The sequence below is a fragment of the Lactuca sativa genome, chromosome 4 (assembly GCF_002870075.4).
Source record: "Lactuca sativa cultivar Salinas chromosome 4, Lsat_Salinas_v11, whole genome shotgun sequence".
Taxonomy (NCBI): domain Eukaryota; kingdom Viridiplantae; phylum Streptophyta; class Magnoliopsida; order Asterales; family Asteraceae; genus Lactuca; species Lactuca sativa.
The window spans coordinates 32,194,696-32,211,460 of record NC_056626.2 but is presented as its reverse complement, the minus strand read 5'-3'; the positions used below and the strand labels follow the sequence as shown (position 1 = coordinate 32,211,460).

At 32.1% G+C, this 16,765-nt stretch overlaps 1 protein-coding gene across 1 annotated transcript; it reads right to left on the bottom strand.

The window, feature by feature from the left end:
- Nucleotides 1-338: 338 nt before the first annotated feature.
- LOC111896453 (uncharacterized) lies at nt 339-1,853 on the bottom strand. The gene has a single exon (XM_023892443.1). The coding sequence runs from the start codon at nt 1,851-1,853 to the stop codon at nt 339-341; it is 1,515 nt and encodes a 504-aa protein (XP_023748211.1).
- Nucleotides 1,854-16,765: the final 14,912 nt, after the last annotated feature.

Sequence of the window (16,765 nt, the reverse complement as noted above, 5' to 3'; positions counted from 1 at the left end):
TTAAATGGTGCCTATTCACTTTGAATATTTGATTTGTTTCCAAACACTTAATTTCAACCGCACCATGATCAAACACTTTTATAACAATAAAAGGTCCATGCCATTGAGATCGTAATTTTCCTGGGAATATCTTTAAGCGTGAATGATAAAGAAGAACTTCTTGACCCAGAATAAAGTATGTTTAGGTTATGTGCTTGTCATGAAAGGCCTTTTTCTTCTCATTGCACCTTTTGAACCTTTTAATTATTGTTTTCTTGATCACTTCTATCATTGGAGGATATGTAGGTGGGTGGATTATTGAATGGGGCATTTTTGTTTGGAGAATGAGATAATGCAACTTAAGAGACATCCTTCTTTGTTGAATTGTTTACTTCCAAAGTCTTCACAATCTTTTCAAATTTAGAGTCTAATGTATACATTTTTAGTATTTTCTTCAAACTCTCACAATCAAGGTTCATGTTAAGTATTATCTCCAAAATATCCCCATGAGACAAATCAAACACTTTTTGGGTTATTGGCTCAATTACATCAACCTGATAAAATGGTGAAATATTGCTAGGGTACCTCATTGCTTCAAAGATGTTGAAGTGAATTGTTTCTCCATAAAACTCCATAGTTATCTTTCCTTTATGGACATCAACGATTATGTGAGCAGTATTCATGAAAGGTCTTCCAAGGAGGATCATATATGATTTGGAAGGAGTCTTCTCTTCAAGGTTAATGACATAGAAGTCTGCAGGAAATACTAGTTGATTAACTTGTACTAACACATCCTCCAACACTCCTCTTAGAGACACACTTGACCTGTCCGCTAATTGATTGATTACTCTGGTTCCTTCCAAAGGTCCAACATTGAGAGATTGAAAAACTGAGTATAGCATCACATTGATCGAGACTCCAAGATCTAGCATGGCACTTTTAACATGCAAATCACCAATAGTGCAAGGGATAGCAAACATTCCCGGGTCCTTGCATTTGGGTGGTAACTTCTTTTGGATGACCGCGAACACATTAGCATTGACTTGAATCTTTTCATTCGCTTTAAATTTCCTCTTATTGGTGCACATATCCTTAAGAAACTTGGAATAGCGCGGAATTTGCTTTATGGCATCCAATAGTGGAATGTTGATTTGGACCTTGCAGAAAGTTTCAAGAAACTCTTTCTCTTCCTCTTCTTTCTTTGAGGGAGCCAACCCGAAGGGAAAAGGTGATGGTATGACCAATGGCTTGATGGACTTGTTGGAAGATTCGAGTTGATCAATGTTTAGCACAATCGGATCCTTTAGAGGAACTACAACTTTTAAAGGTTCAACAATAATAACTTCATCTTCTTCTTCTCTTGAAACTATTTTAGGGTTGCTTTCTCCAAGTGTTTTCCCACTTCTCAAGGTTATTGCACTTACATTGAGGTTCTTCTCAGTTTGAGAAGGAAGTTTACCCCTTTGTTCCATCTTGTTGAGAGCGGTGGCTAAGTCTCTAATTTGTTCTTGAATGTTGGAGAAAGTGTTCTTGATCTCTTGTTGAAATTGGGTTTGGCTTTGAGCAAGAGAAGTAACAAGTTCTTGAAGGCTCGTTTGATGGTTACCACTTGATTGGCCTTGTTGTGGAGGTTGTTGGTAATTTGGAGTAGGATGATATGTTTGGGGATATGGAGGTTTTTGTGATGGGTATTGAGAAAATTGGGGTCTCATCATAACATGTGGTGGGTTTTGCTTTGGTGGGTATGGGTTGGTTGGGTTATTCCTCCAATTTTGGGTTGTAAGTGTTTTGAAACCCCATGGGTCTTGGTTGGCCTTGATATCCTCCCATGGCATTAACATCCTTCGGTTCACTTCCAAGTGTGGGACATTCATCCGTATAATGCCCCGTCATGGTACAAATACCACATACCATTGCAAGTCCCAAAGTTCTTTTGATTTTGAGAAATGGTTCCAAAAAGTGATCTTATCTCTTGAGGTGTCTTGTTGAAGATGTCACCACCACTTGAATAATCACTCATCCATCGATCTTTTTCATTCATACCCTCATAAAATTGTTAAAGAAGTAATTGTTCGGGTATATTGTGTTGAGGACAACTTGTACACAAGTTGTTTAATCACTCCCAAAAATCATGAAAAGTCTCATTCTCCCTTTGACGAATCCCCAAAATTTCACTTCTTTGACTTGATATCCGGGAGGTGGGATAAAACTTGTTATTGAAGGCTTTGAGTAACTCTTCCCATGTGTGAATAGATCCTGGTGTTATGTTGAATAACCACTCTCTAGATTTATCTTCCAAGGTGAATAGGAAGGTGGTTGGCTTGAAATCATCCAATGTCACATGTTCGGGAAACATGCTAACACATATCATACGAAAGGACTTAAAATGCCTTTGAGGGTCTTCTCTAGATAAACCTTGGAGCTTGGTGAGTTGATGTATGAAACTTGAATTCAATTCAATCCCTCGACGGTTTTCTAGATAAACAATACCAAGAGGTGTGTGAGTAACATTTGTTTCCATCATTTATCTAAGTGTCAACTCTTGAGGGGGATTGGGTGGATTGGGGTTATTGGGATATTATTGCATGTAATTTGGAGGTTGTTGGTAAGGTGGGTATCTGTATTGTTAGTGATTGTATTTTGTGGTGGATAAGGTTGGTAGTTGGGATATTGGTTGTAGGGGGGTTGTTGTTGTGGGTACATTGGGTGTAGGTACATTAGAGGTTGTGGGTAATTAGGTTGATTTGGTTGATGAGCTTGTGGTTGTTGAACTTGAAAAACATTGTTTTGAGGTTGGCTGTTTTGATGGAAGTTTTGGTTTTGTGATTGTGGTTGTTGATAATTGGGTTGATTTGGTAGATGAGGGGGTTGATTCCAATGTGGCATATATATGAGAGGTTCTTGGTTTTGTTGTTGTCTTGGTTGTTGGTGTGGGGTATTGGCATCTTGATTGTTTAGGTTTGGTTTGGGATTGTGAGGTGGAGCATGATTCATGGCTATGTAGTTTTCAAACGGAATGTCTTCAAAGGAATGACAAACAATTAGAGAACTCGGCTCGGTGTCAATATTACTTGAAGTATGAACTTGGTCTTCTATGTTGATTAGTGGAGAAGAGGAAGGAGCTTGAACGAGTTGATGTTGCTTTGCTTGTTTGGCTAACTTTTTCAACTTTTTTGCTTCTTTTTCAATCTCTGGATTGTAGAGTAGTTTGTTGGTTCTTGTAGACCTAGGCATAAACAATCACATAACATTAACCAATTTCACCGGCAATGGCACCAATACTTGGTGGGATGTCAAGTCCACCATGTAAATTACACCCTTTGTTTGCAAATAAAACGTAATATAATGGCAAAAGGGGGTATCGATCCAAGGTAAATGGTTATATTAAATCAGCAATGCAATCCAATAGAAATAATTGGTTATACTAAAAGACTTGAATAACTAAAAAGCTTGCAATCAAGCAAGATGGTGAGATGCTCAAATATTAGAGATAATTGGTTAATCATTAGGATTCAATATGAAGCTTATCATTCATCCCAAATTTGTTATAGCAATCATGAAGCATGATATGCCAAGATTACTCATAGATAGTATGGAGGTTGGGGAAGCCCACAACATACCTTCTTAATCAAAATCAAGGATCCAATTAAAGCAATTGAACTCAAGAAGTTGATTAGCCTTAAGAATGAAGGAATCCCTAATTGCTAGAGGATGTCAATGCTTACATATCCATAAAGGAGTTATGATTTATAAGCTAGAGATGATTTCTACCATCATAAAGCCCTTATTCTAAGTAAATTCAATGATTGAATGATAAAACAAAGAAATAAACCAACAATTTCTCATTAAAGTACCAAGCTCATGATCAAAGTATTAAACAAGCATAAGAAATATGAACTAGAATCATAAACATAAGATAAATGACAATTAAGCATGAATCCTTCAAAAAAACCACAAACATCCAAGGATTTTAGCCAAAGTTAACCAAAATAGAGAACTTAGCCACTCATGGCAATAAAATAACAATCAAAAAAGTGTTTTTTCATCAAGAATCTACCAATTACTTAGAAAGATGAAAAGAAATGAGTATTAAAATCCAAAAATCGCCTCTCTAGGTCTCTAATGGTTGAAAAGTGAAGTTTATCTGAAAGATCCAACCCCCAAGGTAAATGGTAAAAAAAATGAACAAAATGCCCAACAGTGTGCAGTTGTGTGGGTACCCGCGCAAGCGTTGCGCGACCGAGACTCCACCCTCGCAAGTGTTGCTGGAATGCTATTGGTCCATTCTTCTCCACTACCCACTCCATTACCCAAGATTCCCTTGGTCCTCTCCATGACTCACATGATTTGACTTTGGCCAATCACCTTCAAAATTTAAATATGGTTAGTCCATGCCCAAAATAAGAATCCATGACCCATATTCAAAAGCCCACTTCATCTAAATCTTCAATTTTTTAACCCAAATCTCCATTGATGGATCCGTAAAGCCCAATAATGCATATAGAAGCCCACTAAGCCCAACTACAATCAAACCGCAACCGCAATGAGCACCAAAACCCTACAAAATATCTCCTGGAAAATAGAAAGTACCTGGTACGATCCATGATAAAGAAAATAAAGCATATACAATGCAATACTAATAAAAAGAGCTAAAAATACTAAAGTAAACTAGTAAAAATAAGGAAATAAAATAAGTTATCAATATAATATATAAGGGTCTATTTTAAAACATTTTAAAATAGCAAGGGTTTGATCTTTTAATAAATTAAACTTTTAATTTAATTAAATTTAAACCAATTATGGATTTATTAATTATCCTTTAATTAATCAATTAATAAAATTACTAATAACATCCACAAAGATATTTATAATCAAATAAATTCATTATTATCTAATTTATAATTATCTCCTAACATTTAGGTCTTATTTAATTATCTTTGCTTACCAAAAATCGGATTATGGCAGATTTAATAAAAGAAAATTACCAAATAACAACCAAATAAATCACATTAGGCAAGTAAATCCGAAATCGGATCTCACGTCACAACACACCATGTTAGAAGATCAACACGACGTGTTGGATGCCAACACGTCGTGTTCTAAGAACACAACAACGTGTTTGAAGAACAAGATGACGATTATGTTTTCTCCTCTTTGTTCGAGTTCATATTAGTATCAATTCAATAGAAAACTAAACCTAGGCTACGATACCACTGATGAGTTTTGAGTATAACACACAGTCCTATGTGTGTATGCAACCCCAATTAAGATTTATGCTTTCTCTAATTGAACATACAATATGAACACCCATGTGTAAACCCTAAATCTTTATAATATAATTGAAATTCATATAATAAGGGTTATGAAACATACCTTTAAGATTGTTATTGTAAACAATCTTGAATCGTTGCTTGATTGACCTTTGGTAGCAAGCGGCACAAATTTCGCGCCTCTAATGGTTCACAAACAAACCCTAACAACCAAGGCAGAGGCGGAGCTTTATAAGGGTGAGGGGGGCTGACCCACCCCCCTTCGCTGATTTTTTGGTTAGAAGTAGCCCCTATACATTACTTTTATACATATTAGGCCCAAAAATATAAAATTTTGGCTGTGGCCCCCCATGCTCATCAATTTCTATACATACATATATATATATATCGCCCCCGCCCCCCACAATTAAAATGTTGAACCTCCGCCCCTGAGCCAAGGAAAAGTATATATATATATATATATATATATATATATATATATATATATATATATATATATATATATATATATATATATATATATATATATATATATATATATACTTTTCCTTGGCTCAGGGGCGGAGGTTCAACATTTTAATTGCGGGGGGCGGGGGCGATATATATATATATATATATATATATATATATATATATATATATATATATATATATATATATTAATTTTATACATATTAGGCCCAAAAATATAAAATTTTGGCTGTGGCCCCCCATGCTCATCGATTTCTATACATACATACATACATATATATATATATATATATATATATATATATATATATATATATATCGGATATAGATCTGGTAAGAAATTTTTTTTGGTAGGAAGGTAAGAAACTTTTTTTAGCGTATTTTTTTGGCGAACAAAATACATGAATCACTATATGAATCAATGATAACATGATTCACCAAAAAAAATCCCGAAAAAAACATTTCGATGATTCATTTTTACGATGATTTTATTGATCTTCACTAAAATTATCATAAAAGTGAATTTTTTTCTTGATTTACCTAAAAATTAATCATGAAGGTGTTCTTTCCGAAATTTTTTTATTGTGAATCATCTTACTTTTGAATCATCTAATGATTCATTTCATTTGTTTTGCTATGAAAATATGTATATAAAAAATTTCTTACCTTCCTACCAAAAGTTGTTTTCTTATTTGATCTTGACTATATATATATATATATATATATATATATATATATATATATATATATATATATATATATATATATATAGAGAGAGAGAGAGAGAGAGAGAGCTAGGTTCAAATGTTTTTAGCAACTATTGTGTGCCTAAATGCACCAATCAGAAAATTGCAAATAATTAAATAATTAATTAAATAGAAAAGGTTATTTTCGGTTTTATGCATTAGCAATTAATGAGATCATTTAAATGAATCCCTACAATTAAGGGAACAAAAAAATACCTAATATATTTCTTTTACAAACGTGTACATCAATTTTTTCCCTTTATTATCTCTTCTCCCTCTCTTTCTTTAATCATACCTTTGCATCTTCATAACCCTAACCAAATTGCCGACCATCCCATTGCTTCCGTTCATACACATTTTTCCATCGATTTTTGTGGTTTCCCCTATCACCTCTCATTTTTTCACGATTGTTCCTTTTGGGCAGGTTCGATTTGCCTTTGATTTACCTGTCGATCTTCACCTTTCTCTATCCCTCTCGCCCCACGTCGCTGATTTCGACCGGAGACGGAAAAGAGAAGCAGCAACAACGAAGATGCCTCCTTCAAGCAGTAGGTAATTAGATGGTGTCCACTCAGTCAACGGTTGTGTCTATCCTCTCTCTGATTCCTGCAATACTAGATGATTTGAAGGTGATGTCGATTTAATGGTCACCACATCACCGTTTGTGGATGCTAGATCGATTAGAAGAGAGGCAAAGACCAGCCAACCAAGGCACGCTGTGATTTTCTAGAAATATGTTTTGTTATTGATTTGGAATATGAATTTGTAGGATACAAAATTGCTGCAAGCATTTATTTGTATAAATGTGTGTTTATATTATATGAAATCTTTGACTAATGAGTAACAACTGATAGAATCGGTGATGATACAGTGTGTGCCTAAAAGGTGTTTGATGAAATGTCGATTAGAATAAATTACAATTGTTTGATGTCTACTACATTCTATCAGATTTTACAGTTGTTATTCTTTTAGAATGCTCCAAATTTGTTAATATTTGAAAGTTGATTGTCTTTTATTCTTTTTTTTTTGTGGATTTAGGGTTTGAAGAGACTGAATTCGACAGAATTCTATTTCAATCTCTTCTTATTTGTCAAGATAGGAAAAGTAAAAAACATTGCAAGATAGGAAAAATGAAATACATTCTGTTAGAATCTGGTCATGTGGTATGTATTCTGTCAAAACTCTTAGAATGTCTATTATCTGGCAAAATTCGATTTCAATCTCCTTATTTGTCAACATAGGAAAAGTAAAAACAATTGCAAGATAGGAAAAATGAAATACATTCTATTAGAATATGCTATCATTCTATAATATATATTTTTTTATAAAATAAGTAATGCTTGTATTCTGTCAGAATTTATTTGTAGAAATACATTCTGTTAGAATGTCTTTTGAGAATGTTTGTTAACAACAAGTACATTAGCTTCATTGGAAATATTAATGAATAATGCATTTTATTCTTTCAAAATGGCTTTGAAGAAGGAATTCAATATTGATCATACAAGAGAAAGATTTGGAATCGAGGTCAACAACAAATATATTTTGCGAAGAATTACATTCTTACGATAATATATTACATTTTCATCATAGTTTGAATCAAGTGCATTATTTGGACCTTTGATGAAGAGCATGTGTATTTGCTTAGTAATTGTATATTTAAGAATGTTATTTCTTAATATTTTTATTCATTTTTGATGATATTATGTTAGAATATGTATAACTATATTAAATTGTATAAGACTATTAGTTTGTAAGAATATGTATGATTTTGTATTCACGTTTGAATGTATATGAAGAATATATGTTGAATTATTAAATCAGGTTAATTATCAAAAGTATATGCATTGGAAATATATTCCACAAGAATAAAATCGAAAATATCTTTACTAATTAATGTTTGACATTTTGACAGAATAAAATCAGATTTAAATTTGGATTATTTTAAAATATTCAGATTTTAAAAAATAAAGGAATTCATTATCCCTAAAAATCCGAAAATTTCCTTTTTTAATATAGGTTGATTGACTAAAATGCCCTTATGCTGGAATTTGTGTGATTATATGGTACATGTTACCCTATTGTGATATCATAGACCATCAGATCATGATCTTTGATTCTTTTCCATCCGGTGGTCCAGATTTGTGCATTCTGGCACACAATAGTTAGTAAAAACAAAATAACCTAACCCTACATATATATATATATATATATATATATATATATATATATATATATATATATATATATATAGAGAGAGAGAGAGAGAGAGGCAGAGAGAAAGAGGGACGGAGCTAAGATTTCGTCCAAGGCATTTAGAAAGAACGCATAGATGAAATTTAACCCTAAGGAGGGTTTTATATAGGTGTTATGAAGGTATTGGATAAGACAGGTATCTCCAAGATTACCCTAATCCATTAACTTCCTCCCTAAGGCATCCAAGGCACCCTTAGAGTCCAAGGAAACCCTAGATACAATCTAGATTTCGTTCCCCACTCTTTAGGGAGGTTCTAGAATTGCCTAATGCTCAACTATTGAACATTGTCTCCTTAAGTCCCTTCACATTTAATTAATTCCTTTAACCATAAAATTAATTCCAAATTAATTTCTAATTAAATGTTAATTAAACAATATGATTTCTAATTAATATATTATTTCCATAATACATTAATGAATCATTTATTTTGATTTCTAGTTAATTTATTAACCAAGTAATAAATCATTATTTTCTCTCTAAATGTCATCCTATTCGATTGGCAGATTTGAAGGCAACCCAAAATGATTGTACTACTATCAATTCAAGTATATATTAGTTATAGTTATGGACCTAAACACATAATCCAACAATATTACACAAAGTGAGCCTCCCGTTATATGCCGGTTTTTAGCTTTCTAGTTCAAAAGTCTTTTCGTAATTACTTTTATTATTTGAAATACATTTAAAATATAGAAATTAACTAATTGTGTATTTGAAGAAAATAACCAAAAAAGTTGTTTATAACAAAAACAATCACTTGGTTCGGAATGATCATTCTGAACCATGAAAAAAACATTTTTTCAGACAAAAAAATGTATATCACACTGATATCCTGAAATTCTGGACCAACTTTTCGGATTCCAGATTGAAATTTTAGATTTCGAAAAAATAAACTCTGTAATTTCAAAAACAAGTACGAAAATCCGATGAACAATTACAGAATTCCGAGAAATCTTTTTTTTTTTTTGTTTTTTAGTGAAATCTAAAAATAAGTAAAACAAATATAGTAATATGAACTAGTTACAATATTAGTGAATAAAATCAGACATTTTGTTGAAAAACGATAATATTAAACACTTAGAAATGAACGTTTTGAGACATAAGTAGAGATATTTGTTTCAAAAAACAATGAGAAGAAATCAAAAAATAACTACGAAATTTGAAGAACAAATCTGAAATGGAGCATTCTGGAGTAAATGCTCATTTAAACACCTTCAAATAGACATTTTAGATAAAAGTAGAGAGATTTCTTTGAAAAAAAAGAAAAAAAAAACTCTGCAATATATATAATATTCTGAAATAAGGACATTTAGAAGAAAATTATTATTTTTCAAAAACTAGAAAAATGATTATTTTTTGAAGAGTATATTAGACGAATGGTCCCTATGGTTTTGGGTAATTTACGCCCTTGGTCCCTAACTTATTTTTTTTACTCGGGAGGTCCCTACTATTTGTTTTTGTTACGCTCATGATCCCTAATGTTTGTTTTTTGTTACGCGCTTGGTCCCTGTCTTACCTAAAAATATTATTTTTTAAATAGAGAATAATGATGGGGTAGGTAAGGTAAGGCGAGGGGTGGGGTTAGGGGTGTGTTTATTTAATAAATTAAAAAATTAAGGGCAAAATAGTCTTTTTAGGTAACACAGAGATCAAGCGCGTAACACAAACAAACTATAGGGACCTTCCGACTTAAAAAATAAGTTAGGGACCAAAAACGCAAATTACCCTAAACCATAGGGATAATCATGTAATTTGCTCTTTTTTGAAAAGTTGATTTATATTTGTTAGAATATTTAATCTCTTTAAAATATAAAATGAAATATGGTTATATACAATTTATTTAATGATTTGTTTTTATTTAGTTAAAGATTATGTTAATGAATATATATATATATATATATATATATATATATATATATATATATATATATATATATATATATATATATATATATATATATATATATATATATATATATATATATCGGTTAAGGGTCTGTTTATTATTGTTTGACTGGGACCGAGTCAGCGATTTGGGTTGACTCGGTCAGACGAAATGCGTTTAGTAAATAGCTTTCTCAATTAGAAACATCTGGCTCATAAGATTCTCGGTCAAACCTTGAGACGTTGCTGACTCAAAATATCTAGCTCATAATAGTATTTGTAACGGGTCAAGTACAGTTTCTGATGGTGAAGTTGTAGCTTTTCTTTTACTTGTGTTTTATTGGTTAAGGTCAAGTCAGCGTAGACTAATCAAAATTCATAGAATTAGAGATAATTATTCAAACGAGTATGCGTATAAGCAAGATTTGATGTACGGAGACCCTACACAATGTTACGATATGATGTGTCTTACACAAGAGGCATTTGCTTTATTATGCAACCATTTTACCCAAAAAAAAAATCGTTGAAAGCTAGTAGGACAATAAGCATTGAAGAGAAGATGACTATTTCTTACATGTTATAGGACATAATGAATGTTTTCGCACGGTTAAGGGAAGATTTCATCACTCCAGACAAACGATTCATCAATGTTTTCACGAGGTCCTAAAGGAAATGATGTGTTTTGAAAAAGAAATTATAGTACCAATAACTCCTAATCCAACAAGACATAACTCAAAACGATATAAACGGTTAAAAAATATTTTTTCCGGAGCAATAGGTGTATTAGATGAAACTCTTGTATATGAGATTGTATCCGTTGATGGCATCTTTCTTGTTATTCTCATTTATGTTGATGATGCAATCATTGTGGGTAACAATGCAAACAAGATTTAAGAAACAAAGAAGTGTATGCATACTAAATTCAACATCAAGGATCTAGGAGTTCTAAAGTATTTCCTTAGTATCGAGGTGGCAAAGACATTTGATGGTCTCGTTCTTAGTTAGAGAAAATTCACTCTTGCCGTTTTGAAAGACAGTGGTATGATGGGAGCGCGACCTAGTTCATTTCCAATAGAGTAGAACCTTAAAATTGATCAAGATGAAAGTCAACCAAAGGTCGAGTACTTCGTTATCTCAAGGCTACCCACGTCAAGGATTTCTATTACCTAGGTTGGGTGGAACTCGTCTTTTAGTTTACTCCAACTCAGATTTTTGTGGATGTTCCATGACAAGACACTCTCGGATAGGTTTTCTCCTCCTTTGGGGGGGGGGGGGGGGGGGGGGGGGGGGGGGGCTCCGGTTTCATTTAAGACAAAAAAAAATAAAAAAAACAATTTGTTATTTCTCGATCATCCGTTGAAATTGAATATAAAGTCATGGCCACTATTATAAACGGAATTATTTAGGTATGTTGGTTGTTAAATGGAGTTAGACGTTGAACAACATGGTTCTACAACTCTTTTTTTGTGACAATCAAGTTGTCGGTCACATTGCTAATAACCTTGTCTTCCATGAACGCACTAAACATGTGGAGATGGATTGTTATTTTGTTCATGAGAAAGTCGAATCAAAAGAAATTCAGCATTTGCACATTGCTACCAAGTTGCAGCTTGCTGACTTGTTCACGAAAGGATTAGGTACTCAATATCTTGGTTTTCTTTTGGATAAACTGGATATTTGTGACCTTCATGCTCCAACTTGAAGGAGAATATTGAAATTGATTTGAATATATTCCGTTGGTTATTATCTCCTATTTCCTAGTTAGATTTTTTTTATTCTTTTATTGCATTGTATATAAAAGGATCTGAGATCTTTGAATAAAATTACAACGTATATATTTGAAAAAAGTGTATCATTATTATTATACTACTGAATTTGTTTTTATTTAATCGATTTAAACAAAGTACATTGGTATTTTCAATTAAAAGTAATCATTGGACTTGTTATCACCGATCACAAAGATCATTTTAAATTGAAAAAAAAATTAAGTTGAGTGGCTTTTTACACTTTAAACAAAGTTTAGTAAATAAATATCCACAAATTTAATACCTTAGGGTCTATTCAACCTTAAGTATAAATATGACTTTGACATTTTTTAATCAATTATATGATTCAGATTTGGTAAAATTTTGGTTGGCACATGCACTTCATGAGCACTAGTAAATTCAAGAGCATATTCATGGTGATCTATTTTCATGATGTCTCGTCCAGTAACAAATTAAGTAAGTTGAATTTTTCTAAAGATCAGTGTTTGGTTCTTAATGGCCCATCATTATTGAAGGTATATACCTTTCAAGTTGACTTTTAGATTTAACCTAATTGATGAGACTTTATTGCGCTTTTTTAGTGACATAAACTTCAAAGACAGGAGACATTTGGTCCGTTTAAAACCGGAGAAAATGGTGATATATTTGTCATTAGTTATGAGACATGTATATTATATGGGGTTTATTAAAAAAAATACAACTTTAAATATTTAAGAAATTTGAACATATAAGGAAATAAAAAATATTAGATTATTAAAATTAAAGTGTTTATTTTTTATATTTAAAAAATTAAATAAATATACAAAAGAATTAGTAGAGTTTCAGTTTCGGAATTTTAAAATTAAAAAAAGAAAAGTTGTATTAATGAAATTTATAATTACATTTATTAAAATTATTATATTTCAATAGTATATAGAATTTAATAAAAAAAACTTAAAATAAAATAACATACGGAAAAATTTTAATTTAAAATAACCAGGAAATGACTTGTAACAAAATTAATAAAAATGTGAAATGTGACATTTTTTTTATTTATTAGGCCGGAGGAATTGATAGTAATCTTAACACGTTGCCACATATGATTTTTTTTTAGTTTTTTATATCACGCAAGCTTAGCATGTCTAACACAAAAAAGGTAGAGAGTTGTAGTGTGTCAATTTAATAGGTTTGATTTTAAGAGAAAAAAATTAAGAAAAATTGATAAATACCGACAGACTCCACTTTCTCTCTCCTCTCTCTTCTCGCTACCACCTTAGCATGACAAAATTAATAAAGATTAAGAGAAGTTTATACTTGAATGATGCGTTGGATTATATTGATGATAGATTATGTTGAATAATTGGATGATTATGTGAATAGTTTTGGATAGGGTCCTGCTATTCAGAAATAGACAAACTATTTCAACAGAGGAAGAACTTTGAGATTTAACTCAAGTCTTAAACACTCAAATATCTCTTGTTTTTTTCTTATGGGCAAAGGCCTTATTTATATACTCGAAAGAGCCGGTTACAATTATTGTTGCAATGGTATGATTGCAATATGACAAACATATATTTACATTTTAGACCCCTAAACTATGGAGGGTCTTACACTTTATGTTACATCCTAACGACACTACTTTATGTCATATTCTACCGGCAAATACAAACAATAATTATACAACGACAAATAACAAATAATAATTTCTTTCACGACAAAAGGACAAATGTCTTCAATAATGTATTCAATAATAATGGCTTTATACGTCATTGCTTGCGTCATTCCAATGGATAAATACCGACAGAATCCACTTTCTCTCTCCTCTCTCTTCTCACTACCACCTTAACGATTCCTTCTTGACGAGTTGTTTAGCACAAGGTAAGGGGTGGTGTGTTGGACTCTTAGCCCCCCCCCCCCCCTCCCCTTAACGAGCTCCACTCCCTGGAGCGTTAAGCTGGAGGGAACGGTAACACTTTTATCAACTTGTCACATCATATTTTTGACCGTTATAGTATTTTTTATTTTTTTATTTATTTATTTTTTCCATTTCACCTCGATAGCATTTTTTTCTTAACATTTCATAGGGAGTAATAGCATCCTTAACACTTTTTGATTTCTTTTTTATTTTCTTTTTCAATTTTAAATAAATTATATGGTTTACTTTTTTAAATTTAAATAAATTATCTTTATTATTATGATTTCTTTTTAAAATGTAATAATTTTTTATTAGGCAAAACTAGACAAATGGTTCCTATGGTTAGCTTACAATTGTCACTTTGGTCCAAAAAAGTTTTGACTAGAACCACAGGTCCAAACTTTTCATTTTGTTACGGCTTTGGTCCAAATTACTTTGAAATTTTCTATAATGATGATTTTGCCCTTATTTTTTATTTATTAGTTTTATTTATTTATTTAAATAATTTTATATGCTTAAAAGAAAAACAAATTACCTCTCTCTCTCTCTCTCTATGTGTGTGTGTATGTGTGTGTACCTAGAATTGAAATAAAAAAACTCATATATATTTTCGTTATACACCTGCAACTAAAAAATAAACAAAAACCTCACATATATTTCCCTATGTTCCATCTATTTCCTTGTTTTCTCTCTCATGTTTTGAAGCTTTCTCTCTCTCTCTCTCTCTCTCTCTACTTTCTCTCACTAAGAGTATGATTTTTTGAATTTTTGGTTGAAATAAACGAAACTCATATTTCTTGAAGTGGAATCTGATTTGAAGAAGGTACCCTAGCTTTCGTGAAGCTTGAGGTCGTCGGAGCCACAAAACACCTTCGGATCATCGCCGAAAATCACCACCGTTCTCCAATTAAGCAAAATGAATTTTAGAAGTGAAGGAAAAAAACCCACCTTCCTCTACCTTCGATTTCCACCATGTTTTCCTCAAACAAAACCTTCTTCATCATCAATTCCCAAATCTATAGCGCCCTTAATCTCAGTTTTTTGATGAATCTCTACTTCCTCATAAATCAATCTCTCATTAGGGTTTCTCAGGCCACCAATACTAGAACATGATGAATTTGGAGGTTGAATACGATGTTTGAAAAGTACCTTCGTCCACTGAAGAATTGCTCTGATGAGCATCAAGGGTTTTTATACGTCGCCAATCTCTTTCTCGAACATATCTGACAACGACACAACCGAAGAAGATGAATAGTGGCGGTGACGTTCCAGATTGACAACAACATTCTAGATCGTTTTCTGAAAATCGAAGACAACGATGACGATCTAGATTTGAAGAGGGGGAGCGTTTATAGATCATCGAAAAATCGAGGGTTCGTTTGTCTTAGACAAAAATTGATGCTTTTTGGTGGTGGCATTGATCTTTTCCGGTGGGGGTGGCGGCGTTTATCTTTTTTGGCGGTGGTGTTCATACTTTCTGGTGGTTATGTTACCTGTGAGAGGGATGAGAGAGAGAGAGAGAGAGAGAAAATAAGGGTCGAGGAAGGGAGTGAGGGTAGGTCCTGGTTTCTATTTGTTTTTTTTTTTCATAAATTAAATAAGTTCTAAAGTAAAAAAAAAATGTAAAAATAAAATACAAAAGCTAAAATTGTCAATATCGTCCAGAGGAAATTGGACCAAACTCGCAATAGAAAGAAAAGTTTGGACTTGTGGTGTTAGTCCAAACTTTTTGGACAAAAGTGGCAATTTTGAGCTAACCACAATGATCATTTGTGCAGTTTTGTCTGTTTATTATGATTTTCTTTTTCAAATTTAAATAAATTTTGTTTTTTTAATTTATGATTTTTTTTCAAATATACATAAATTGTATTTTTTTTAAACACAAACACTTAACATTAAATAAAAAAATGTTATAATAAATTAAAACATAAATTACGATTATTAAACACGATTTACTTCCTAAAAACTTGACTTAATATCTAAAAACATGAATTAATATCTAAAACAGGACTTAATACATAAAACATGAGTTACCAGTCGACTTAAAGCATAAATTAAAACAACATTTAAGACATAAAAATACTACTACTTATCCTAGTTGTACAGTTTAGCAATCTCCGCCTTTGCATTGTTGAAAATCCGACGATTTTCCTTGGATAAGTTCTTCCAATTTTTAAGAAAAAACCTTAGGGCATGATTCCTTTCTTTTTTCCCTTCCCAATACCAAATAACTATCAAGCTTATTGTCCAAGCCTTGGGTGTAGGTCCTAATTTCCTCCACTTCACTCGATGAATTTTTACCACCTTTTAGCGTTCTTTTAATTGTGTCTCGTCTCATAGGATGAGTTGGAACTTCATATGAATCTTCATTGTTGATGTCAATCCCCTCAATATTCGTACCAGAAGATTAGTAGATTGAATGTTAGTTGACTGGAAGTTTTACTTCATTTCGACATACCAACAAAATCATCATTACTTTTTAGAGCAAGCTATTTTCGTTT

What these genes read in the sequence shown, in the direction of transcription:
- LOC111896453 (XM_023892443.1), bottom strand. Translation starts at nt 1,853, where the DNA reads ATGAATGTCCCACACTTGGAAGTGAACCGAAGGATGTTAATGCCATGG.